We start from the raw sequence: 26,640 nt of genomic DNA on the forward strand, positions 1-26,640 counted from the left end.
TACATTAGGTACAACCATAGAAATGAAAAGTTGTACCCCATTTGTGTACAATGAATCAAAATGCAGTCTGTAAAAATGAAGTTCTGTAAAAATAAAAAATATTTTAATTAAAAAAATAAAAATAAATTTTTTTCTCATTACTCCTCCCTTCCTTTAGAGTAAATGTATTGTTAACAATGAATAGGGTTTCTTTAATTCCATTCTGTAACTGGGCTTATCAAATAGAATTTACTTCTCTCTCAAATGTTTTCATACATTTTTCACAGAGACTGTCTTGGAATATTCTGTTCATGAAAGGCACAAAGTATGTAAAATATTTGGACCCATGTTCTTCAAAACAGAAGTGATTAGTTATGATGCCTCAGATGTCTAGAATGGTATGTGCTTTGCAGGGCGCGTACGGAAAGCGTTCGACTGATATTTGTGAAATGTATGACTCCAGAAAAAGAACACCACACTAAAAGAAAACATACTTTTCTCAACGATGAAAAATAAAAAAAAACTTCTTAAAGTTTCATTTGGACTCAGCTTAACAGGTCGTCCTTTAAGGAAAGGGCTTAAGCACGATACCGACAATTTAGCTGTTTCTAAATATATTTCTCAAATTCTGCTTAAATGTTTCAACCCTGGGCTTTAAGGTCTTATTTTTAGGACACTAAGACTTTCAGTGTAATGGAAACAACACGTAGTATGGGCTTCCCCGCCTTCCTCCCTCTAGGATTTCAAATTCTCCTCGACACCACCCCAGTTCTTCTAGTAACTCCACATTTCAGAGCAGGCCAAGTACCGAGGAGACGGCAAGAAAGAAGAAAACCGGCTCCATGGAAACCGCGGATCGGAGGAAACGTGCGAGCGAGCGCTAGGGTGGTTGGAGGGAAAGGAACCCTCCTCCTGACGACGGCGCGAGGACGCTCCGCGGATGACGTCACGCACCCGTGGTGACGTCACGGCCGTGACACGCGGGTGACGCCGTTGCCGCGGCGACTTCTCGTCGTCTCCGCCCCCTTCGCCCGCCCCCCCCACCCCGCGTCCTTCCCCCAATCCCCTCAGGCTCGGCTGCGCCCGGGGCCGCGGGCCGGTACCTGAGGCGGCCCAGGCGCCCTCCCGCCCGCGGCGCCGCCCCGGCCGCCCCTCCCGCGCCCCCTGCGCCTCCGCCCCCGCCTCTTCCCGCCCTCCGCCTCCCTCCCCCTCCCCGCCCAGCGGCGGCCGCTCGGGCCCGGCTCTCGGTTATAAGATGGCGGCGCTGAGCGGCGGCGGCGGCGCGGAGCAGGGCCAGGCTCTGTTCAACGGGGACATGGAGTCGGAGGCTGGCGCTGCGGCCTCTTCGGCTGCGGATCCGGCCATTCCCGAGGAGGTGAGTACCGGCGCCACCCTGCCGCCCCTCGCGTCTCCGCGCTCGGCTGACTGGTGTTTATTTGGGGGAAAGAGGCGGCGGCGGGGGCTCTGGTGCCCTGGGCCACCTTCTGCCTACGGCTTCGCGGGGTGGTTGGTGGGCATGGTCCCGGGGTCCCTCCCCGTCATGCGGCTCCTCGCTACGTAAACACACAATGGCCCGGGGTGGGGGGTTTCCCTGGCCCCCGCCCCAGATGTGGGAATGGGGCAGCGATGGCTGGGCAGGAGGCTCTCAGTAGGGGCGAGACTCGGGTGGCCCGAGAAGGTCACGCCTGGCTGGGGGATCAGTCCCTGCATCTCCTCGACGCTTTCGTTATTTGGGGAGGGGGAGGGTGCGGCTTCGTCGAAGTGGAGGCGGTAGGTTTGCGGCCTGGCCGGGACCCCGGCCGGGTTCCTGCCGTGTGTGGTTATGACACGGTCTTGGGGACGGATGATGGGGCGCATCTGCCGCTCTCTGCCCTCCCTGACTCCCCTCCCACCCTTTCCAGGCCGCGGTCCCTCCTTCCACTTTTGTACTTGTTTGGGGGATTTTTTTTTTTTTTTTCACCTATTTTCCCCGGCGGACAGTTTTGATTTTTGTCTTCGCTTTCTCACCCCCAGATTGCACTGTTTCTGCTGTCTTTCTCATCCCGGTCTCTGGTCCCTCGTAATGTTTGTCCAGTGCCCTGTCGCTGACTGGTAACCCGCATCCCGTCCTCATCTCTCGCCCTGGACATTTTTCCATTTGTCGGACCTGCCAGCTTCCTAACCTCAGCTTTCACTAAAGAGCATTTTTGCACTTCTCTTACCCTGGTCCTCTCAGGCCCTCTGCTTCATTCCACCGCTCGCTTACATCGTTGTCTATTGTTATCTTCATGAACCCTTCTGCACACTTTCCAAACCCTGAAGCTGTCAAGATTCCCTCGGGTTTCACTTGGCTCCTTGCACCCTTACACTACTGGCACCTTTTGATTAGTCCCTCAGTGTGCATTCACACCTCTTTCTTCTTCTTCTTCTTTTTTTTTTAAGTAAATGTGATTTTCTTGTGTTGTCCTCCTTTTTTGTCCTATTTTTCTCTTTTACTTTTCCTCTTTAATTTTTGCCTCTTCCCTGTTTTTGCACTATTAAGCCTCTTGTCACCTTTGTCAGGTTACTTCATTTACATTTTTATTACATAAACTACACTGTATTCACTATTTGGTACCTTACTACATAGAACAACATGCACTATTATACTTCACAAATAATAACGTAATATCTGACCTAACTGTACTGTTATTGATTAGATGATGTGGTTTACTGTGTAGACTTTGCTCAGAGTTCTTTTCCTTCCTGCTACTTACATCTTGTTTCCCAATTCTCATAACATCTTACTCTCATCTCTGCTGTTTTCCTTTTCCTGCCTCATCATCTTTATTTTGGAAATTGGTCTAATATATTTTATTTATTCAGTAGCAGTTTATTGTTTTCCATCCTTTTATACCATCTGTCTCTGTACCCAGAATGCGTTCTGTACATCATTTGATGTCTAAATTTCTCCTTTTTTCTTATTTAACTTAAAATCATTTCACTTTTCAGTTTGCATTTCTGCTCACATCAGTTCCTACTAATAGCTACTCATTTCACTCAACTGCTTGGATTCCCAGGATAAAGCTCTTCCCTTCATCCAGTTCCTAGTTTATTCTGTTTCCCTTGCCCTGTTACCATTCATTCTGTCTTGTTTCCTGGCTTTTGGTACTTAACTTACTGAAGCTTCCTCTTGTCTTCTCCACACCTCCACATTCCTTCTTATTTATAAACATCTTTGTTCTGTTGACATGGAAATTTATTTTTAGGATACATTGTTTTCAATGGATAAATATGAGGGGTCACATCTGCTGTCTATTTTCTCCTGGAATCGGATATGCCTTTGTCTTATCAGGCACAGGTGCCTTTGGACTTTACTTACTCTGCCCTGCATGTGTGCTTTTGTTGACTTGTATAGATGTTTGAAGGCTGCTGCAGAGAAGAATAGATGAATTAATGAGTAAGAGTTATGAAATTGTAATTCTCTGATACACCATTGTTTACATTGAGAATTTAGTTTCAGAGTTATTGGGACACTTTGCAATTCTATAGAGAAGGCTTTTGTTAAGTCAAATTTCTGCCCTGCTATTTCACTTAAAAGGGCCAGGTTGTTTGGAATTCTACCTGCTGAAGAGTACCCTAGGTTAGCACTAGGGCTATGGTTTTCTGTATTTGGCATACTTCCTGAGCAGTTCCCACATCCAGTGCTTGAGAACCTCTAGGGTAGAGGAAGTTAAGTTTAAATTGCCAGCAGCTGAAAAATATGTTCGCATCTTTTGAAACTGTACAGGTATTCTTTAATTTTATTTAGTAAAAAAACAAATGTTTCCCGCTGATTCCCTCCACCCAGGTTTTGATGTTTAGTGATGAATAATTTATCCTCAATTTTTTTATAAGAACTAATAATAAAGGTATTTATCTGGGGGATATAAATGATAAAAAGTGGACCTCTTTTGAGTGTAGATATCAATATTACAGATGACAAAATTCCTTCAAGATACAATTTTTAATTTGAAGTTGATATTCAGTGGAAATTGACATACTATGATTTCTTAAATTAAATTGTCTTCCTTGTACTAAGAAGAATGTCATATAATTGTCAAGGACATGGGAAGACATGAAAAATTGTGCTTGTGTGTAACAACATATTACATTCTGAAGATTTTATCTTAACTGACGTTAAAATATAAGCATTAAAAAACTGTCAAGAGGAAAATTTCATCTGCGGTAAATAAATTCTAATTACAGAGGGAAAACACATGTTGAAAAATCAGAAATGTAAGTAGAAAAAGGAAAAAAAAAAAGTCATCGGTAATCTTAACCACCAAGATAAAATTACTGGAAACATTTTGGTGTATGTCTACTCTTTCTGTGCTGATGTAGTGCGCTGTATGTGGTTTATAGCTCCCCCTGCCTCCACTAGAGGTTGAACCCAGAGCCTCACACATGCTAGGCAAGCTCTTTACCTCAGATTGTGTCCCCATCCCTTTTTTTATTTAGCCAGGATCTCTCTCGTTGCCCAGGATATCCTTGAACTTTAGATCCTTAAGCTTCATCCTCCTAAGTAACTGAAATTACAGATGTGTGCCATGCCCAATTTGTAATTCTTTTTAACTTAAAAATATAGCAAAGCTTTTTATATATCATTAGCTAATCATGATTTAGCTAATCAACTGTTTTTGGATATGAGGTTATTTTCAATTTTTTTTTACTATTATCAAACATCTTGGATATAGACTATAGATTTTACTATTTAAAATTACTTTGAGGGATGAACAGATCTCATGTCCTGTATTTTTATTACTTTGTAGGGCTCGAATTAGAATTTTGTGACAGGAACTTATTAAATGTTTATTAAATGAATACTTATACTTGAGGCATTAAATGTTTACTTTTAATCATTCATATTTCCTTGATGTGTCTTTCAGGCTGTTTGTGAAGTCTGTTTTTTTCTGTTGGATTTGACTGTCTTTATAAATTACAGAGCCCTTGTACCTATCTCATGACTAAGTTGTTTGTTTTTCTGTGGGTCTGGAAGTTGAACCCAGAGCCTCATGCATGCTAGGCCATCACTCTATTACTGAACTTCATCCTCAATTTGATGTTGCTTTCTGTGACCTTGTGGTATATGGTATAATATGAAAATAAGATACAATAAATACATCGGATGTAAAAAATATGTGGTACTTGGATATTACCTTGTTCCTCTTGTGCTGTTTCTGTTGAAGGGTTTCTTACGTTTGGTTTACAATTGCAATTGTATTTTTTTGTTTTCAAGATCTCTTATGGGCAATTTTGGTTAAGCTGTGTAATTATGATAATGCAATGACTAGGGAATATTCTGGGATGGGATCTCCTTTATAATGAGGTGCACTGTATTTGTGAACCAGGAGTTGTATTGCATTATATCCCTTAAAAGTGGTATTCCCACTAAGATAGGTACTGTGCAGTTTGGCTATTGCTGTTAATATTTGTGTAGATATATTCAAAGGTTTCCTTTATGTAAAAAATTATGCAACAGTTGATTTTGGTATTTATGTTCCCTTTGGTACACTTTTCTTTGTCCATTATGAACTCCTTTAGGCATCCACTTACTCCTTTTATTTAGGAAATTATCTGATATTGGTCACTTATATTTGTTGGCAGTTGATTGTCAGTAAACAGATGAGAAAGGAATATTGGATGGGATACTCGAATGTAGTAAACCTGGGCATAAATTTGATTTAATTATATTTGGACAATAGAAAAATTATATTAGGATAACAAGCTAGAGCAGTCTGACTTTTCTTGTTTTTCTGACCCCTGCTTTCCTGATTACGATGAATAGGAAGCAAATCTAGCTAATAGAACCTGTGTTCTGTGAGTGATGAGGAAGCTGCATCTTTTTTTTTAGCTTCCCCCCCCCCCACCACCACCTGGGATTGGACCTAAGGACACTTAACCACTGAGCCACATCCCCAGCCCCTTATTTATATGTTATTAGAGACAGGGTCCCATTGAGTTGCTTGGGCCTTGCTAACTTGCTGAGTCTGGCTTTGAATTCACGATTCTCCTGCTTCAGCCTCCTGAGCTGCTGGGATTACAGGCACATGCTACCGTGCCCCGCCATTTTTTGGCATTTTCTTAGACCTGCTGCCCACCTTGTAAAATGAGGCAACTACTTGGTGTTCTTCCTTTTCTTTTTTTCTGTAATCATAAAATGTTTTCTCCTTCAGAACATATAAAGTGCATTTTGTTTGCTACCTTGATATTTAATTTAGCTGAGAACTTATTGAACATTTTATCATAATTTCCTTGTTTTATGAAATTTCGGATGTTCCTAATTTCAGTATTTCTGCCTCAGATTATCATTAAGATAAGCCCCCCCCTTTTTTTTCTAAATCCCTTACTATTTCTCAGGCCTTAAATTATTTTAAGTTTTTTTGCTCATTCTCTTTATTTCACCTATATTGGTTATTCTGTAAAGTCATAATCAGGAATAGTTATAGAACTTCTGGTTTCAAAGTAGGTGGGCCTGTTTGGGAGTTTTTCTGTCTTTTACAGTTAGGGAGGGCTTTCTTAATTATAGTTTTAGAGATAAATTTGTTAGTAAAACAAAACAAAAAGCTTCATTTGTTCCATTCCTTCCTTAAATATTTTATGGAGGCATTGATATGTTCTTGGAGGTAGTTTTTATTTTTTCAGTCTCTTTGGGCTACTAACCTAATTTACTATCATACTTAATTAGTGTGATAGTCAGAAGGAACTCTTAATACCGCCTCTACCCTAACATTAAGCAATTATTTTTTTCATCTTTCTACCCTCTGAGATTATTTTCGTTCCCATGTTTTCTCTTGGGCTTTTAAAAAAACACCAACAAACTATTATTCTTTTTCCTTCCTATATCAAGACTGGTGCCTAAGAGGGAAATTGATGCCTTGTAACTTTACATTCCTTTCTGGGTCTTGGGAATGCCTTTGATACCGAATATAAAAATTGCTTTGAACTCTATTAACTTTATATCATCTGGAAGCTCTGTAACATCAAATGAAAGATTATTTTTATCCTTATTATGTAGCTAGTTATTGACAGCACTTTGGGGACAAATGTATCATAGGATGGTGGTTTTCAGATTACTCCAGAGAACAATTTTTAAAAAGACATTCTATCATTGTAAGAAATAAGCATTTTAAATCGCCCTAGTATATACATGTGTGAAATAGATTTGTCTGTTTTATACCTTTTTTATCTTCACCCTGTGTAACAATAGCTGGCACATAGGTACTCAGATATTTAGAGAAAGAGTGAGTGAACGAATGAAAACCTATTAGATATGAGTGAATGAATGATACCCTATTATTTTCTGTACTATTCAATTTTTTCTCTTTTTTAAAATGCTAGTCATAAAATCAGTTTATTAGATTGACCACCACATTGCAACAGGCAATTTGCAAAACTGTTATGGTGTTTCAAGAACCTTCTTTAGAGTTTACCCCAATGCTTTGTTTAATGTCTCTGTACTTTAATTATTGAAGTTCTTTATTTATCTGCTTTACGAGTTGGTTTCCTTGAAAAGGGGTCTCATGGCTATAAAAATGATAGAGCTACTATATATAAAGGAGAGGTTTGAGCTGGTATGAATCTTTAGTGTCATAAACTGTGTAGAAAATTTAATCAACTTGTGTCTAATGCAGGGGTCCACACACTTTCTGAAGAGTCATATGGTAAATATTTTAGGCATTGTGGCCATAAGGTTCCTGTCAACAACCTCTCAACAATGTTACTGTAGCTCAGAAACAGCTAATAGACAGTATATAAATGAATGAACTTGACTGTGTTCCAATAAAATTTATTTAAGGACGCTGAAATATGAAAGTCTTTTTTGAGGGAAGGGAGTACTGAGGATTGAACCCAGAGGTACTTTGCCACATCCCCAGCTTTTTAAATTTTTTTGGGGGGGTGGTGGGAACAGGGAGTTGAACTCTGGGGCACTCAACCACTGAGCCACATCCCCAACCCTATTTCGTGTTTTATTTAGAGACAGGTTCTCACTGAGTTGCTTAGCATGCCCCCACCCCCTTGCTAAGGCTGGCTTTGAACTCCTGATCCTCCTGTCTCAGCCTCCCAAGCTACTAGGATTATAGACAGGCACCACTGCAACTCACATGTAAGTCTTGATATGTGTTTTGCACATATCTCCTCCACTGGTTTGTTGTCCAATTTATTTTCCTAAGTGTCTTTTTTAAGACCAGAAGTTTTATTTTCTTTTTCTTTTTCTTTTTCTTTGAAGTGCTGAGGATTGAACCCAGGGCACTATGCTTGCTAGGTAAGCTGTATCACTAAGCTAGAAGACATAGTTTTTTTTTTTTTTTTTTTTTTTTGATGAAATTCAATTTATGAATTCATTTTTTTATGGTTCATGATTCATAAAAGTTTCCTCCTGTTTTCTTATAGAATTTTTATAGTTTTACCTTTTATTATGTCTATGATTCATTTGAAGTTAATTTTTTTATGTAGTTGGCCTGTTGCATTTGTGAATTCAGTTGAACATAGGTCAGAAATATTCAAACAGGGCTGGGAGTGTAGCTTAGTGGTAGTGCTCTTGCCTAACATGTGTGATGCCCTGGGTTCAATGCCCAGCACTGGGGGGGAAATTTTTTTTTAATGAATTGAGTCGGGCTGAGGTTGTGACTCAGTGGTAGTGAGATCGCCTAGCATGTGTGAATCCCTGGATTCGAACTTCAGCACTACATAAAAGTAAAGGTATTGTGTCCACCTCCAACTAAAAAATTAAAAAAAAAAAAAAGAATTGGGTCTATACTGAATTAGTACAGACTTTTTTCTTGTCATTGTTCCCTAAACAATATAGTGTAACAACTATTTCTATAACATTTACATTGTATTAAGTATTATAAGTAATCTACAGATGATTTAAAGTTTATAGGAGTAGGAGGATGTGCAAAGGTTATGTGCATATTTATCACAACATTATAGGTAAGGGACTTGAGCATCCTCCAATTTTGGTATCCCTGGGGGTTCTGGAACTAATGCCCTATAGATACCCAGGGGTAGCTGTGAATTATAAGGTAGTGGTTGAGGTTCATGTAAAGATGTCCAGGTGTTTAACATTTCTTTAAATGACTCACCTTTTTCTATGTAATTAACTTTATTTGTTAATAACAAATTGTGCCTTTATTGAAATCAATTGCTTATGTTTGTTTACCTTGGATTCTACATAGTTTTACTAATCTCTGTCTGTTCTTAGAGTGATACCACATTATCTTGATTGCTGTAGCTTTACAGTTAAGTTTTCAAATAAGGTAAATCCAGTTGAGAGAATTTTAAGAGCTTTGAAATTTGATTTTTAAATTTCATGTATTACTGAACTCTGGGAAGAAGATCCATAATTTTCTTTAGATTCCCAAAGGTATCTTCTACTCCCAAAAAACTTAAAGATTCACTGCAGTATAAAGTTAATATATCTCTGACTTGAATTGTTTGGTGGTAAGTTTCATGAAAGTTGCAGGTTAAAAAAAATATTCATCAAAAATTAATTTCCTTTTAAGAAATAGATGAGATATTCTAATGGGTTGCATAAAATGTCAACCATTTCCTTTTTCTTTCTTTCTTTTTTTTTTTAAACCATAATTTAAAAATACTAACTGTAATCAAGATACATGTTGGGGACTGGATGTATCATTCAGTGCTGGTGTGCTTGCCTATATATGTGAGACCCTGGGTTCAATACCCAGCACTACAGGAAGAAAAAAAAAAAAAAGATGTGTAGGGGGAAAGTGAGTAAGTGTATTTATTAAGATGTTTACTCACCAAAGAAAGTCACTGAAAATGTCAATCCAGCTTTGGAAGATAAAAGTTCACAATACCAGCTATGTTATTCTCCATTGTAAGAGTTCATCTGTTTGAAACCTGTATCATATTCTGTGATATTTCAGAATTAACACTCTTCTTAATTTTAGAGGCATTATTAAACTTGTTATGGTTTTGCTAAGGATAAGTATAAGGAGGTGGTGGTTCATATTTCTACCTTTTTTCAGTGGACCCATAGGCCCTTCGCCTTGTTAGATAATACTGGTGGTAGCTTATTACTGCTTAGCCTTAGAGCCATTCCTACAATACTAAAGGGTATTTCTAGTCATGATTTTCACTTAAGAATTAAAAAACAAAGATCAGGAAATACACGTAAGTGAAGCCTAAGCCTGGAATAACTGAATTGAACAGGGTCTGTGACGATTGAAGAGGTAGAAATTGTCTAGGCCTTTGTTCATGTTGTAAGAAGTGTTCTAATTTTGTTTTGCCACCTTGCAGATTTTGAAACAGCACTTCCAGAGAGGGAGAAACATTTTGACAGATGGTTTTCAACTGTTAAGTTAGTGTGTTTAAAAAAAAAAAAAAAAAAAAAAAAAAGATACCCATCTCATTGTAAAAAATACTTGGTGTTTAAATTAAGAAGTACTCATTTTGGTTTTATGTTCTTGTACTACATATATAAAACTTTTAAATTAATACCGGACATTTTTTACTCTCTATTTTTAGAATAACTTAATTAAAATAAAATTTTGATGCTTAAAATTAGTCACTTAGAGTATTTTAAGCAGTTTAGTATACTGATAGGGATTATTCCTCCCTTGACCTAATATTTCCTGTCTTACTGATAGGGATTATTCCTCCCTTGACCTAATATTTCCTGCCTTGAAGCAAATTATTTTGCAAAATAAGTTTTTGGTTGGACTTATAGATATATTTTTAATATTAAAGGGGATTGTGAATACCAGCAGTAACATTGTAAAGTTATTGGAACTTAAACTTTTCTGTACATAATACCTAACTTACTCCTTTTCCTGTTTCATGGTTCATACTCTCTAAGAAATCTCTGTTGCTTAGAGGGGGGAAAAAATCAAACAATTATTAATATAACAGTCTTAAGTAGATGTGTTTATTTTTAAAGAGTTCTTGTTAGCCTAGTTTCTGGTAATGTATGAAGGGAATTTAATTCCCATTATTAAAAATGTTCTGTATTTTTATGAATACCAAGCAATATTTATACCTTTTTTTAAAATTGTAAAAAGATGAAATGCCATTGTTAATTACTCCTAAATAACTCAAAATTGGTTTTTATTTTTGGTGCTAGGGATTGAACCCTGGGCTCTGTATACTCCAAGCATGTACTTTACCATTGAGTTGTACCTCAAGTCTTATTATTTTTTAATGCATTATATTACTATACTTCCAGAGAACTTCAGATAGGGAACAAAATAAAATTCAGAGTAGTCCTTACATTCCTATTGTAGAGCCATTGAAAGAGTTCATTTCCTCTTAGGTTGTACATGACTGCCTCTAACATTGACTATCCATTCCAGTCTTATTACACATGCCTTCTCATATTAACAGAAACTTACACAACCTCAAGTAAGTTTCTGTGTGTATGATTCAACTCAGTACTTGCCTTTCACTGGCATCTCTTACTTCCCCACCTCCTTTAAGTTACACACTGAACTTGATAACCCAAATGTGTTACGTGGATCTTAAGAGTGGTATGAGAATAAGGTGAGATGATGAATACTAAAAACCTTCACAAAATTAAAGTACTGTTAAATTTTTTTTTCCAGATTTTCAAAACAGGAGGTAAATGTATTTCAGATTTTCCTTCAGAAATCTTTTATTTTTCTTAAAGTCCAGTGACATACTTAGCACAGGTGCCTAGTAGTAAAGAACTGTTAGAACTGTTTGAATGTTGACTACATTCCACTAATGTTATCTTTAAACTGCTTTTGAATTAAACACACAAAAGGGCAACATATTGATATATTGGGTAAGCAATCCATGGGAAAGAGATAAAACCTTTTAATATAGTAGAAAGATTGTATGTTAGGGCTTTATGGGGGGGGAATAATAAACATTATGATTTGTGTTTTGGCATTTTCATAACTGTGGTCACTATTTACTTGTGCAATCATCCAAAACTACATTGGTGACTTTTACATTGAATCATTTCATACGACACATATTCATGAATTCAGTAAATATCTGAGTACCTGCTATATCCCAGATAGTACTCAGAGTATTTGGAAGCATGTTTGAAAACAAAAGTCTCTGCTCTTATCTAGCCACCTTCTGGTGCAGCTGTGTGTTAGTGGACCTCAGGGCAGACAAACCATAGACACACAAAAAAGAAATTATGTAATAAGTTTCAAGGTAATAAATACTATGGAAAAATGAAAGTAAAGCAGGTTGAAGTTGGGGGATGTAGATTGCCATTTATAACAGGGAGATCAAGGTAGACTTAATTGAGAAGGTGGCATTTGATAAAAATCTTCAGAAGATCAGGAAAAAGTTCACAGGTTCTCTTGACAGGAATGTGCCTTCCTAATTCAAGAAACAAGAAGACCAGGGTTACCGGAGTAACTCAAATACTGAAGGTGAGTAGTAGGAGATGAATTTCTGGAGGGCTGAGGGAATAGCCAAGGGCTATTGTAGAGACTGATTTTGTGTTAAAGGGTAGCTAGTTGGTGTGTGCCCATAATCCTAGCAGTTCAGGAGGCCTAGGTAGAAGGATTACAAGTACCAGACCAACCCGGGGAAACTTAGCTAGACCCTGTCTCAAAAAAAAAAAATAAATAAATAAATAAAGTTGAGTATGTAGCTCAAAGTAGAGTGATAGTGATTCAATCTCCAGTACCACAAAAAAAGATTTAAAAAAGAAGGAAAAGACAGATGGAAAATTCAGTTTGAGAGCTGGGCCTGGTGACACATGACTGTAATCCCAGTAACTCAGGAAGCTAAGATCAACTCAGGAGGCTAGGATCACAAGTTCAAGGCCAATCCCTGCAATTTAGACCCTGTCCCTCCCTCCAAAAAAAAAAAAGGGCATGTTCTGGGTTCAATCCCCAATACCACCACCATCCCCAAAATAAATAAATAAGCAAGCAAGCTGTTTGGAGCTCTCTAAGATGTTGAGTAAGTAGTTGAATTTGTGACTCTGGAGTTTTGGAGTGGGTACATGCAACAGAGTTCACCATACCCATGTCTCATTTTTTTCTTGGTATGCAGCTGGACAGCATTTCTCCCTTGCTTACAGTTGTCATATGATTGAGTTCTAGCTAGTGAAATGTGAACACAAGTGAAATGTACCATTTCTAGGTCTGTCCATACAAATACCCTCCATCCTGTTTTCTCCTGGCTGGCTGGAATGGAGATGATTATCAGAATACCCGAATATGTTGACAGTTATGTGTTACAAATGATAGTTGTCCACAGCATAGTTTCCAGAATGTGGGGAAAAGGACCACCTTGCTAACCTGTTCAGTCACCTAATACTGTTAGATAACTAAGAAATACACTACATAGTGTTTGAGTTCTTATCATTTTGGGGTGTTGCATCAGTTAGCCTATCCTAAATTAGGGAATTTAGATGGTATTTAAAGCTATGAGACATGTTTGCCCATCAAGGGGCTGAGTATAGAAAGGAAAAAGAAGAGATCCAAAGTTGGAGAACAGAGTCAGGAACCTGAGAAGGAGCAGCCAGTGAGGTAGGAAATCAGATGAAGAAAGTTTATTAATAGAGAGTGGTCAAGTGTAAAATTTTGCTGAGAGGCCAATTAAGAAAAAAAGTTGAGAATGTATCATGGATTTAACAAAGTGGCATTATTCCTGTGGTCTATATAAGAATAAAGCTAAGGGAGTTTTTAGTGTTTTTTTTTTTTTTTTTTGAGTGATTTTAAGAAAGAAAGGGAAATGAAGATAGTGCTATATGGTTTGGATGTGGTTTATCCCCCACAAATTCATGTACTTGATCCCCAGTGTGGTAGTGTTGAGGTGATAGAACCTTTAAGAGGTTGGACCTTGGACTGGGTATGTAGCTCAATAGTAGAGTGCTTGTCTAGTCCGGGGTTCAGTCTTCAGCACCCGGAACAAACAAAATAAAAACAGATATGGGACCTTCACTGTCCAAACTGGGTTAATGCTATCTCAAGAACCAGCAAAGCTACCCCTCATTGCCTTGACCCCCTTCTGCATGCTGCCAGTTCCCTTTCTGCTTCTCTGCCATGATACAACTAGCTTCCCTTGCCCATATTCATGTTGTTTGAACCCCTACCCACCAGAATTGTGAGTTGAATAACCCTTTTTTTATTGGTATCCAGCATTGGGTATTTGTTATAGGAACACAAACTGGAATAAAACAGTGAGGGAAGTAGGGTCAAGAAAATTTTTTGATGACGAAAAAATAAGGGCATAATGTACCAGAAATGAACCATTAGATAGTAAAACATCAGTGATTTCAAGACGAGGTAATTGCTGAAGCAGTGTTTCTGAAGAGGCAAGAGAGAAAGGATTTAGTACACAAGAGAAGGATTTTAGTCCTATTGACTTTCAATAGAATACTTCATGATCACAGGAAATAAGGTAAAGTATGTGCTAACAAGTTGTGCTAGGTCAGTAGATAATGATGGTTGGAGTCTGATGTGACTTCTTACAGTTGCTTCAGCCTTTTTCCCTTAAGTAAGGTTATCAGCCTGCAGTAATAATTTGGAGATACGGTATTTCAAGGTGAGAAATTAGTGTGTTAAAGTTTTTTAGCAGCATGAGAGTGAATTGAGAAGTGACAAGTGGTAAAATTGATAAGCAACATTAAGTTATGAAAGGTCTGGTCTGGTTGTGGATCTCCTGACTTTTTGGTGTAGGTCCTTAGATCAGAGTTAATTGTAACTTGTCAAGGCAGTTTAACACTTGGTATGAGTCATTCTCATTTTGACTCAAACATAGCATCATTGGGAAATAGAACATGCATTTTTTAAAAATTTCCTTCATTCTATTAGGTATTTAGTGTTTTGTCTATGTAGAAAAAACAAATCACTGCCATCTGACTTTTTTATTCTATACAGTGAAGTTATTGCTATTGTTACGTTTTTTACTCTTCAAATTTGATTTGTCTCAGCCCATACTTTTTCTGTTGGCTGAAATATAGATGTGTTCCCCATCCTAGCCCTCCAAACCTTTCAGACTTAACTCACCTGCCACTTATTGTAGAAGGCCTTCATAACCTCTAAGGCCTAATTTGTCCTCTTTTTTTTTTTTTTTTTTTGCTGTGCTGGGGATCGAACCCAGGGCCTTGTGCTTCCGAAGCGAGCACTCTGCCAACTGAGCTATCTCCCCAGCCCTGTCCGCTCCTTTTATAGCACCCAGAATTTACCTGTATCATTTTACTCACCATTGTATTGTAGTTTTTTGTTGATGTCAGTTTCCTCTTGACCGGTACTGTTCAGACATACTTTCAGTGATGATGGAAATATTCTTTGTTGTCCAGTGGGGTAGACACCAGCCATATATGTATGTGATTATTTTGCACTCAGAATTTGCAGACTAGAACTGAGAACTCAATTATTTTTAAATTTTAATTAAATGGTCGCATGTAGCTGGTGATCACCTTGATCAATGCAGCTCTACACACATTTATTTATTTTATTTATTTATGACAAAAGAATCTTTGTTGCCCCAACTGGTCTGGAACTCCTGGAGTTAAGCAGGTCTGCCTCAGCCTCCTGAGTAGCTGAGACTATGAATACACAACACCCAGTTTCTCTACCCCATTAAAGTTAAGAATCACGTGGGATTCATATTTAATTTATCATTGCTTAACGTCGGACTTACTGCTACTTAAATAACTGAATGCCTTTTCAGTACTCTTGGTCAAAATACAACTCAGCTAGAATATGGCAATTTCCTTAATAAAACTCTATCTTTAACCAGTTTTTCAGTTTGTTTTCAGAATTACATTGACTTATGCAGCACTAAGTTCTTTAGTCCTGTAAAGTTAAGGGATTTTCTTCCCCATTAGGACTGAAAAATCGCATACCATAAGATTACTTCAAAGATTGTCTGAGGACTGGGGAGTGCTTAAGAAGCAGTTCATGGGCCAGGCTTAGTTTGTGAGGCAGTTTCTGCTTCAACCAAAATAATTCTACTTCATAAGTTAATATACTGCAATTGTGCTTGATTTCATTTGAAGAGTGGAAAAGGTCTTCTAGAAGATAACTGTGGTGTGTGTGTATGTGTGTGTGTGTGTGTGTGTGTGAGAGAGAGAGAGCGTGAGTGTGTGCATGCGCATGCGTGTACATGCATGAGCATGTGCGTATGTGTGATGCTGGAGATCATATCCCAGTTTCATACATGCTGGGCATGTGCTCTACACTGAGAGCATCCCTAACCCCAAAGATAACACTCTTTAATTAAGGTGACAAGTCATGCACATGGTAGCATATGATTAAGATGGAGAACTACTAAATGCTCTAGGAGTTCAGAAATAAAAGACTATTTTGGGCTAATGGGGTCTTGATATGAAGAAATCTAGGCAGGTAGAAGAAAGGAAAAAGGGTGAAATAGACAGTGGAAATCATATTTACAAAGCATTAGAGTCTTAAATACATATAATAGTTTTTGGCTAAGGAATATAACAATCATTATAGTTGCAAATTCTATGATGTAAAATTTGACTAAATTAGATGGGACTGGATGGTGGAAAAGAATGATAAACTGGGAAAAAATGTGCACTTTCTATTGTATGCAGTGGGGTAAAATCTTTTGAGGTGTTTTGTTTGTTTACCAAGATCGGAGAAGGGGACACCGTTAACATTTAATGAACAAGATTCAGGGAAGTCAGCCATCCCACAATACTCAGTATGGTCTGCACATTTAAAAATTATTCCAAATAACTACATGATTTGTTGGGTTTCAATGATGTGGGTGAAAAAAAGTAATCATAATGATCTGAGCTTAGAAATTTAACTCTGTTTTATGTATAATAAGGCATTTGTAGAGCACACAAAATTTCAGGAATTCAGTTGTTATATATGTTGGAGGAAGATTAAAGTTTTTTTCTTTGAAAACTTTATCAAGAGTTCTTCATCACTTTAGAGGATGTGGGGGGAAAGGTACCCTCATACATTGCTGGTGGGAACTGCAAATTGGTGCAATCACTCTGGAAAGCAGTCTGGAGATTCCTTAGAAAACTTGGACTGGAACCACCATTTGACCCAGTTATCCCTCTCCTCAGTTTATACCCAAAGGACTTAAAATGAGCATACTCATGACACAGCCACATCATTGTTTATAGCAGCTCAATTCACAGTAGCTATGCTGTGGAACCTAGATGCCCTTCAGCAGATGAATGGATAAGGAAAATGTGGTACACGTACACAATGGAATATTGCTTGGCCATAAAGAATGAAATTATGGCATTTACCAGTAAATGGATGGAACTGGAGACATTATACTAAGTGAAATAAGCCAATCCCCATAAACCAAAGGCCAGTTGTTCTCTCTGATATACAGATGCTGACTCTCAGGAGGGTGGGGAGGGGGTGTTCACCAGACTGGAAAGGGGAAGGGGGATGGGAATGGGAACGAGTAGAATAAATTGGACATAACTTTCCTATGTTCTTACATGAATCCATGATCAGTGTAACTCCATATCATGTACTTCATGTATATATGATATGTCAAAATACATTCTACAGCTATGTATAACTAAAAAGAAAAAAGAGAAGGCCTCCCAAAGAAAAAAATACTTCACCTGAGAACAAATCAAAGGCCGAATGTTCTCTCTGCTATGTGGATGCTAACACAATTTGGGAGGGGGCGGTCTACAGACGTACTTTGGATTAGACAGAGGGGAATGAAGGGAGGGAGGATGGGAATGGGAAAGGTAGTAGAATAAATCAGTCATTACTTTCCTGTGTTCATATATAGTGCAACTCCACATCATATACAATCACAAGAATTGGAAGTTATACTCCATGTATGTATGTCAGAATACATTCTCTGCCATGTATAACTAGAAAGAACAAATAAAAAAGTTTTTAAAAAGAAAATTATGTAATTGATGGTAGCACCACTTGTACACGTTTTTGACTCAAATATTCTTCCCTTCAGTCCGAAGTTGTAGCTCTCATACTCATAGTGATTCTATGTATAATATAGAAGCAAGCAACTCATTATGCTGCTTATCATAATAATTATTTATACATTTTAAAATATAAAATATTTTAAATTTTAAAATAAATTTAAATTGATTTGTTTCATATTGGTCACATTAATATTAATAAGTAGTAGGTTTTTCAAATTGCACTTAGGCAGGCGATCTCTTTGTTTCATTTTAGGACAGTTACAGGAATTATTGCAAAATAGTTGTTATAAAAAGGGGAAATCAATTTCTGTTCTCTGTAATGATGGACTGGATTATTATGACAAACCTTTCTGATGAATAATCTAAAAATCTTTGATTTTTTTTTTTTTTTTTAATTTTAACTCGAAGAACTGAAAAGGTAATGGGGAGCTATTAGGCCGAATTCTAGGAAATAGCAGGAACCAAAGAAATAAGAATGAAATGGCTTTTCCCCTAAGGTTAGTTTCTAGTCTGTACATGTTTGGACCTGGGTTTGGTAGGTTTTTATGGAGTGAAGAGGACAGAGTCATGGCCTAACATTCATCTAAAGTCAGTGTCAGAAAGAACAGTCTCACTGTTAGATGGATCTCCAAGGATTATCATTAGGTTATCAGCAAAGCAGAACTAAATTGTTTACCCATTCTTGTACCTCAGGGATCAAAGGGAAGGTTGAATGGAGCAGGGGAAGAAATGAAAGTAAGAAAAACAAATCTTTCAAATTGTGAGAACAGTTTTAGCCTTCACACTGATTTTGCTGCCCAGGTTTGCTGTGAGTGGTCCATTGACCCTCGATCCATCTTAGTTTCAGACTAATGGTATTCCCAAGGCCTGGCAGAAGGAAAGGCAAATCATTTGTGGAGAAAGAACTTTCATTCTCAAGGAATTACCATCCATAATTTTTCAAGGACAGTGAATAGTATGTTGTCACAAGTAACCAAGCAGAGTAAAAAAATAATAAGCAAAATTATGTATAATTGTAATAGACTACATGTTATATTTGTAGAATTATTTGAGCAGTATAATTTATGCAGTTTTCTTTATGTACTTAAAACTAAGCTTTTTAAAAATAGAAAATAACCAAACATGCATTCAGATGGCAATATGAATAAGAAATAGAGCAGAAATAGATCCACAAAATCCTCAGATACTGTAAACATCAGATGAATTTAAAACAATTGCTGTTAAGTTTAAAGAATTGAAGACAAGCAGAGAAGAGGAGACTATAAAGAATGACTTCCTTCCTAGACTTGGGGGGAAAAAGTAAATTCCAGAAATGAAACCACTGTATACCAAATACACCTAAGTGAAAGACTTAACAGATTGTACTTAGCTGAAGAAAGAATTGGTTCGCCTAGAAAATGAGATAGAAGAGGCTTACCAGAATACAACCCTGAGAATCAGAAAACTGTAAAATATTGAAGAGAGTTTAAGAGACATGGAAGACAGTGAGACCTGACATTTAATCAGAGCTTGGGAAAGAGGTGAGGAGAAAGAATAGTCCAGAGGTAATATAGATGAATGAGTAAAGAAACTGTGGTGTATATACACAATGGAATATTATTCAGCCATAAAGAATAATTATATTATGGCATTTGCAGATAAATGGATGGAATTAGAGAAAATCATGCTAAGTGAAATGAGCCAGTCCCAAAAAACCAAAGACCAAATGTTTTCCCTGACTAGTGGATGATTATATATAAGGGGGGTGGGGGGGGTGAGAGAAGAATGGAGGAATTTTAGATTACATAGAGGGAAGGGAGGTATGAAAAATGGTAGAATGACAGACACCATTATGCTATGCTCACTTAGAATGGGGGCGGAATAGAGGTTCACTGAGTTGGAGAGGGAGGATTTGTGGGAAGCAAGAGGGGTTGGAAATGGAAAAGACAGAATTAATTGGACCCACCATTCCTGTGTTCATATTAATACATGACCAGTGTAGCTCCACATCAAGTGCAGCCACAAAAATGAGAAGTAATACTCTATGTATGTATAAAATGTCAAATACATTCTATTTATTCATGTATAAGTAAAAAGAACAAATAGAATATTTTTAAAAGAAATTTAAAAGAATTTCTAACCATATAAATAAGAAATCTGCACCCAGACAAATCATAGTAAAACCACACAAACCCTAAAAGAAAAAAATCTTAAAAGCAGCCAGAAACAAAGATTGCCTTCAAAGGAGAAACTGTGGACTGACAGCTAACTTTTCAACAAAAACTCATACATTCTCAAATAATTGTCAATTGAAAGAAAATTCTGAGGTATACTGTAGGTGGAAAGATTTAAGATAAAGGTCTGAAATGAAAAAGGGTGTAAAGAGCAGAGAGTGGCAAATACGAAATGCACTGAAATATACTAACTCTAAAATATTGGTAAAGCCTTAATTAAAGTATGACACAAGAAGTATTGAGACCTTTATGTTGTCTGGGAGATAGATAAATGTTGTCCATTGTAACTACTAAGGCAAGAAAAAGAAACTTAAAAAAACAAAAGGATTGGAAAAGAATAAATGAAACCATTCCTGGACTACAGACTATATATTTAGAAAGTCTAAAATAAATACAATTTTTTAAATACAAATGTTAATGCATTCAGAGGTAATTTTTATTACAGTATACTGGCAATAAATAGAAAGGAAAAATCTTAAGTCGTAATCACTGACAGTAGCATTAAAAAAGATATACCCAGAAATAAATCTAAAACATGGCTTAAGACTTAAAGCCTTATTGAAATAAATTATAAAAGACTTAATGGTTGGTGCCATATGCCATGTCATAGATAGATTCTGTAATGTATAGATATTTGTCCTTCCCCAATGGATTTATATAATCCCAGTCAAAATTTTAAGGGTGATTTTGGGCACAGGGTTGGTGTTGTGTTTTAGTGGAAAATCTGATTCTAAAATTCTATGGAAGATAAAGGGCCTGAAACAGCCAAAACACTCAAAGAAGAATAAGGTAGAAGGACTTAAAATCAATTATTAAAACTTACTTCAAAGTTTAGTAAATAAGACACTGTCGTGATAGTCTGGTTATAGATGGACAGTGGAATAGAAAACAATCTATGTGCCTGGGTTACTTTGATAAATGATGAATATATGCTGGTAATTAGAGAATGCCTTTTTAATTAAATGGTCCTGGAAAAATTGAGAAAGATTAGACTGTTCAAAAGGTTCATAAATCCTGGGTAGATTAAATGCAAATAATAAAGCTTTTTGAAGATTATATGAGAAAATGTTCTAGCCTGTTTATTTAGAGAGGTTATTAGAAAGCTTTTTCATTAAATTTAAGAAGTCGTTGATTCTGAAATGTACCATTATTTATTTTTGTATCTTTAAAATGTTGCCATGAATGCTAATTGTATAAAGTGTATCTCAATTTTCACATTTTTCATCTTGTAACATCTTAAAAACAACAAAATGTAGTGCATTTCCTAAATTTTCTTATATCTAGTGGGGCTATAACTTAGGGTCTTTCCTCAGTTAGATGCATTCTCACAATTGGGAAGGTACAGAAGATGGCTTTCTTTTTACTGCTGTTTCGACTGATTAGCATGGTTGTGAGATCTGTTTAGAAGCAGTTGAGGTAGTTAGATTAACCATTCCAGTGTTCACTACCAGCCTTGTGGGGATGAAAAGCCAGTAATATCAGCAGTGGCCTCAGCTTTGGGACCTCTGGTTCTCAGAGTATCCTTTATCTCCGTTCAGTGACTGACTTCCATTATTTTGAATGACTTATAAGCATCTTGGTTCTTGTATTAAATGGTTTTCTAGTAGAAATATCTAAACTGATGTTTTAATTTCTTTTTCTGCACTGAAATCTGATTAATAAAATTTTATTGACTTAGGGAATCATTTAATTTTGAGGGGGGGTCTGGGGATTAAACCTAGGGGTACTTTACCACTGAGCCACATCCCCAGCCATTTTTTATATTTTATTTTGAAACAAGATCTCACTAAGTTACTCAGGCTGACCCAAACTTTTAATCCCCTCCTCAGCCTCCCAGGTTGCTGGGATTATAGTTGTGTGCCACCATGCGCAGCTATTAATGGTTTTTTGTTTGCTTATTTGTTTTTGTGGTGCTGGGGATTAAACCCAGTTCCTTGTTTATGCTTGGCAAATATTCTACCACTGAGCTTCTTCCCCAGCCATAATTTTTTCTTGGTTTTTAAAATTGTGATAAGATGTACATAACATGATTTTTGTCATTTTAACCATTCATATGTGTATAATTCCATGGCTTTAAGTACATTTAAAATGCTGTATAATTATCACCATTATTTATACCCCAAACTTTTTCATCTTCTCCAACAAAAACTCCCTGCTCTTTAGTCATTGGGGAGATGCAAATCAAAACCATAGTGAGCTGGCACTTCACACTTAGAAGGATGCTGTGATAAAGATAGAAGAAGGATGGGGCTGGGGTTGTGGCTCAGTGGTAGAGCACTCACCTAGCATGTGTGAGGCCCTGGGTTCGATCCTCAGCACCACATAAAATAAAGGTATTGTGTTCACCTACAACTAAGGGGGGGAAGAATATATATATACATATATATATATGAAAATAAGTGTTGGTGAAGATCTGGGAAAATTAGAAACCTCATGCCTTATGGGTAAAATTGTGCTACTGCGGTGAAAAACAATTTAGTGGTTTCTCAAAAAGCTAAACATGGAATTTCTCTACAACTCAACAATTGTAGTATTAGTAGTCCCCAAAGAATTGGAAACAGATTTGAGCAAATAGTTGTAAACTAGTGTTCATTGCAACATTATTTACAATAGCCAAAAGTAGAACCCACCCTGTCCATTAGCAGATAACAAAATGTAGTGTATGTGTATAATGGAATATTATTCAGCCATAAAAAGGAATGAAGTTCTGATACATGCTGTGATGTGGATAAACTGGGTTGTATTATGGTTACTGGGTTATAGAAATGAATGTAAGCTTCTTGTAGAAATAGACAAATCAAGAATTAAGGATAGTGTACTATAATGTGCCCCATATACAGAAGGGAAGAGGGGCACATAATTCAAAATGGGTGGAGGGAATGGAGGGCAGAAATATTTCGTAGGAAAGGAGATGCTTAAATTTAAAAAAAATTTCATCCCAGCCCTTTTTATTTTTCATTTTAAGACAGATTCTCACTAAGTTGCTTAGGTTCTCACTAAATTGCAGAGGCTGGCCTCAAACTTGTGATCCTTTCAAATCACTGAGATTACAGGCATGTGCCACCATGCCCAGCAAATTTTAAATATTTAAGATGTGCAAGACTTTTATAAAGAAGAATAGTTAAACCTTATGGAGAGACATAAAAGGGGACCTAAATAAATGGTATTGCATACCATGTACTAGGGTGAATTAAAAGACTGGTAAAAAATGTTTTTCTTAAATTGAGAGTACATTTATTGAAATCTAAATACCCATTCCTGTAGGCTTGTCTATGGCACTTGGCAACCTAATGGAACAATTTCTGTAAAAGTAGAAAAGAGCAAGTATAGAATATTCTTAAAGTAAGGTAGGAAGATTTCTTTAATTCATCATCTCAGTCAACAAATTTTGACTGCTATAGCTAAGCACTGCTGGGATCTGGTTATTACCTGGGTGAATATAGCCCCGTCTCGCATCCAGAGCTCACATTTGAATCTACTTGTGATATCTAGAAAGTTTAATAGACCACTTCCTAAAATATCAGGTAAGTGCCAAGACTACCAACAAACATATCGCTCCAGTTTTATTATTTGAATTTTATGTTTAAAATTTTCCTTATCATATATGTTGGGTTTTTTCCCTATACATTTTCTGTAATCGGTTTTTGCTAATTTCTCTTAATCGGAGGAAACCTAGAACTAGAGGTTTGCTTTAAATAAATCTTGAGTATAGTATCATTTGGGTCACAACTTTGTAAGAAGCGGGTAGGGTTGGAGAAGAATGTATGACTGAGTGGTATCTGAAGAGGTGTCCCACTTTGGGAAAAGAGGGAGGATGATGACCTGGAGGGTCTCACAGGCATGGAGTTTGAGTTGCAGCCTGTATAGTATCTGAGTGGCTGATAAAAAGGGAAGATGAATAACAAAATTACAGGTAATACAAAACAAGTAGATGTTACTAATCAATTTTGTATGCTTATTGGAAGTAGGTGGGTGGACATATGCTACATGACACTTGCTGAAACAGTTATTTACTGTGTTGAATAAATGAAGTCAGGATCTGCCCCCCAACACATACCTGTTACTATGAATAAAAATCAGTTCCTAGATTAAATATGAAAAGGTAAACCCAGAAAGCTTTTACACAAATAAAAAGGCATAATTTTATAAACTCAAGACAGGGAAAGGATTTCTTTTTTCTTTTTTGCAGAACTGGGGTTGAACCCATGAGTGCTCTACCATTGAGCTAAATTCCCAGCCTTTGATTTTTTTGTTTTGTTTTGTTTTGTTTTGTTTTTTCATTTTGAGGTGCTCTCACTAAGTTGTCTAAGCTGTCCTCAAACTTGTGATCCTCCTGTCTCAGCCTCCTGAGTAGCTGGGATTGCAGGTACGTGTCACCACACCTTTCTCTTTTGGGGCTGGGAACTGAATCCAGGGCCTCAAGAATTCCAACAACTGAGCTATTCCCCCAGCCCAAGAACAGATTTAGCCACAAAAATTTGATAAAATTTGATTTAAAAATAGAAACTTGTGTTCATTGATACCTTATCTGTAAAGATGACCCTCATCTGGAGGTCTTTTGTCCTGGCACAGCTATGCAGGCACCCAGAGGTGTTTTCCCTGGATGAGGCTACCACCTACTTTGCTGCCCCTAATACTGCTGCTGCTATTGCCCTGAGCTCTTCTCTGTGCATGCTGCTACCACCAATGCTGCTGCTGCCAACCCTTTTTCTCGGTGCCACTGTGGGTGCCACCTGCTACTGCTGCCACCCAGAGGTACACTGCCAGAGTACCTGCAGGTTTGGTTACACTTGGCTACCTCCGTCTTGGAATGGTGGCCAGTGCCTGGGGGCCAGGGTACTGGTTTGCTGCCACCACCAACTCTAGTCACAGCCACCTCTGGGGATACCAGCTGGAACTTAGAAGTCCAGTGTCAGAGTGCCTGCAGGGTTGGCTGCATCTGGAGTTGTCTTAATGGGAGTGCTGGTGGCCACCATCTTGCAACTTCTTTTTAGGGTTACTCCTCTACATGTGCCCATCCCTGGTGATCTCTCTGCAAATCCGAACAGCATTGAGACCTTGGAACTACAATGTGGCCAAGCCTGGGGTCTCTAAAGCCCATATCTGTGGGATAATGACTGGGTCTGCATGGGCTGGTCTGGGCTTGGTAATCCCATGAAGAATCAGAGACAGGACTGAGAAAACTTTGACATAGGCAGTTGTTCACTTTCCCATTGAGGTTTTTGTTTTGTTTTGTTTTTCTTTTTAAAGAATTTTTTTTCCCGTCTTCTCTAGCATGTTTACTATTTCTGGGACCAGGTATTTTTCATGCATCAATTTGTTGAGGACTGTGGCATATTTTGCAGTTTCGTTGTGTATTCTTATATTTTTTAATTTTTTGTTGCATATATTTTTTCTTTCACTTGTCTGTTTCCTGGTTTCTCTGTCTTTTCTCCTGCTAATGGTCATTCTTTGTCAATTGGTCTTCCACTCTTCCTACAGATTTTTGCTTCTGGCTTCACTCCTCCTCCTCCATCATGAACATCACATCCTACACCACTTTTGTTCTTCATCCAACATTTAGAATTATGAACCCTTTTAGCATATTTGCTGTGTATCTTTGGACAGCAAGTGAACTCATCAAGTTTCTGTTTGTTGTGAGAAAACTGTGGAAGTCTTGATAGGATCTAGTGGTTTTGGGGCTGTGTGTTTTTACATTGGGTGCTGTTGATGTTGGTCTCCCCTCTTGAGGCAAGGTGCTAGAAACCTTTAAGGACATTATTGGTCTGCAGGATATAGTTTTTGCTGCCTTAGATCCATACTGCTAGATGGGAAAACACATAAACGACATGATAAAACAAGGAAATAAAGCGCCCAAACAAACCAAGATACTCCAATGACAGAATCCACTAACAACAGTAGAAGAAATGTCAGAGAAGGAGTTCAGAATGTACATAAACTGATCTGCAAAGTAAAGTATAGTATAAGGAGTGAAATCAAAGGAAAAAACACAGGAAGCAAAAGATCACTTCAATAATTAGAGATTGTTAAAAAAAAAAAAGACATCTTTGAAATGAAGGAATCAATAAAACAAATTATAAATTCAATAGAAAGCATCACCAGAAGACTAGACCACTTGGAAGACAGAACCTCAGGCAATGAAGTCAAAATATATAATCTTGAAAATAGAGTTGACCATGCAGAGAAGATGGTAAGAAACCATGAACAGAACATCCAAGAATTATGGCATAACATGAAAAGACCAAATTTAACAGTTATCAGGATAAAGGGAAGTAGTGGAGATACGAAAGGAATGTGCAATCTTTTCAGTGATATAATATCAGAAAATTTCTGAAACCTAAAGAATGAAATGGAGAATCAAATACAAGAGGCTTACAGAACCCCAAATATACAAAGTTATAGCAGACCCACAGTGCCAAGACACATTATAATGAGAATGACTAACACACACAATAAAGATAAAATCTTAAAGACCGTGAGAGAAAAAAAATCACATACAAGGGGAAACCAATTCCAATCTCAACTGGTTTCTCAACCCATACCCTGAAAGCTGGGAGATCAGAAATTATATATTTAAAACTTTGGGGCTAG

General features: G+C 37.4%; 1 protein-coding gene and 1 long non-coding RNA gene across 7 annotated transcripts in view; one reads left to right on the forward strand and one right to left on the reverse strand.

Annotated features, from left to right (window-relative positions):
• Window positions 1-1,034: 1,034 nt before the first annotated feature.
• Window positions 1,035-26,640, forward strand: part of BRAF (B-Raf proto-oncogene, serine/threonine kinase) — a 181,606-nt gene continuing 156,000 nt past the window's right edge. For 2 of the 5 annotated variants that reach the window (XM_079150111.1, XM_079150110.1), the window contains exon 1: window positions 1,035-1,354. In XM_079150111.1, coding sequence (XP_079006237.1) covers window positions 1,235-1,354 — 120 coding nt within the window. In that variant the 5' untranslated portion in view covers window positions 1,035-1,234. The remainder of the gene's footprint in view (window positions 1,355-26,640) is intronic. The other 3 variants (XM_079150108.1, XM_079150112.1, XM_079150109.1) reach the window with 2 other exon arrangements.
• Window positions 1,352-12,546, reverse strand: LOC306667490. Of its 2 annotated transcripts, none has more exons than XR_013765563.1 (3): window positions 10,612-12,546; window positions 1,641-10,567; window positions 1,352-1,609 (listed from the first exon to the last, which is right to left on the reverse strand). It is a non-coding gene; the product is annotated as an uncharacterized lncRNA (long non-coding RNA). The 2 variants fall into 2 exon arrangements; XR_013765564.1 differs by having other exon boundaries at window positions 1,352-1,842; window positions 2,000-10,567; window positions 10,612-12,545.

Source organism: Sciurus vulgaris, assembly GCF_902686455.1.
Source record: "Sciurus vulgaris genome assembly, chromosome: 8".
NCBI lineage: Eukaryota > Metazoa > Chordata > Mammalia > Rodentia > Sciuridae > Sciurus > Sciurus vulgaris.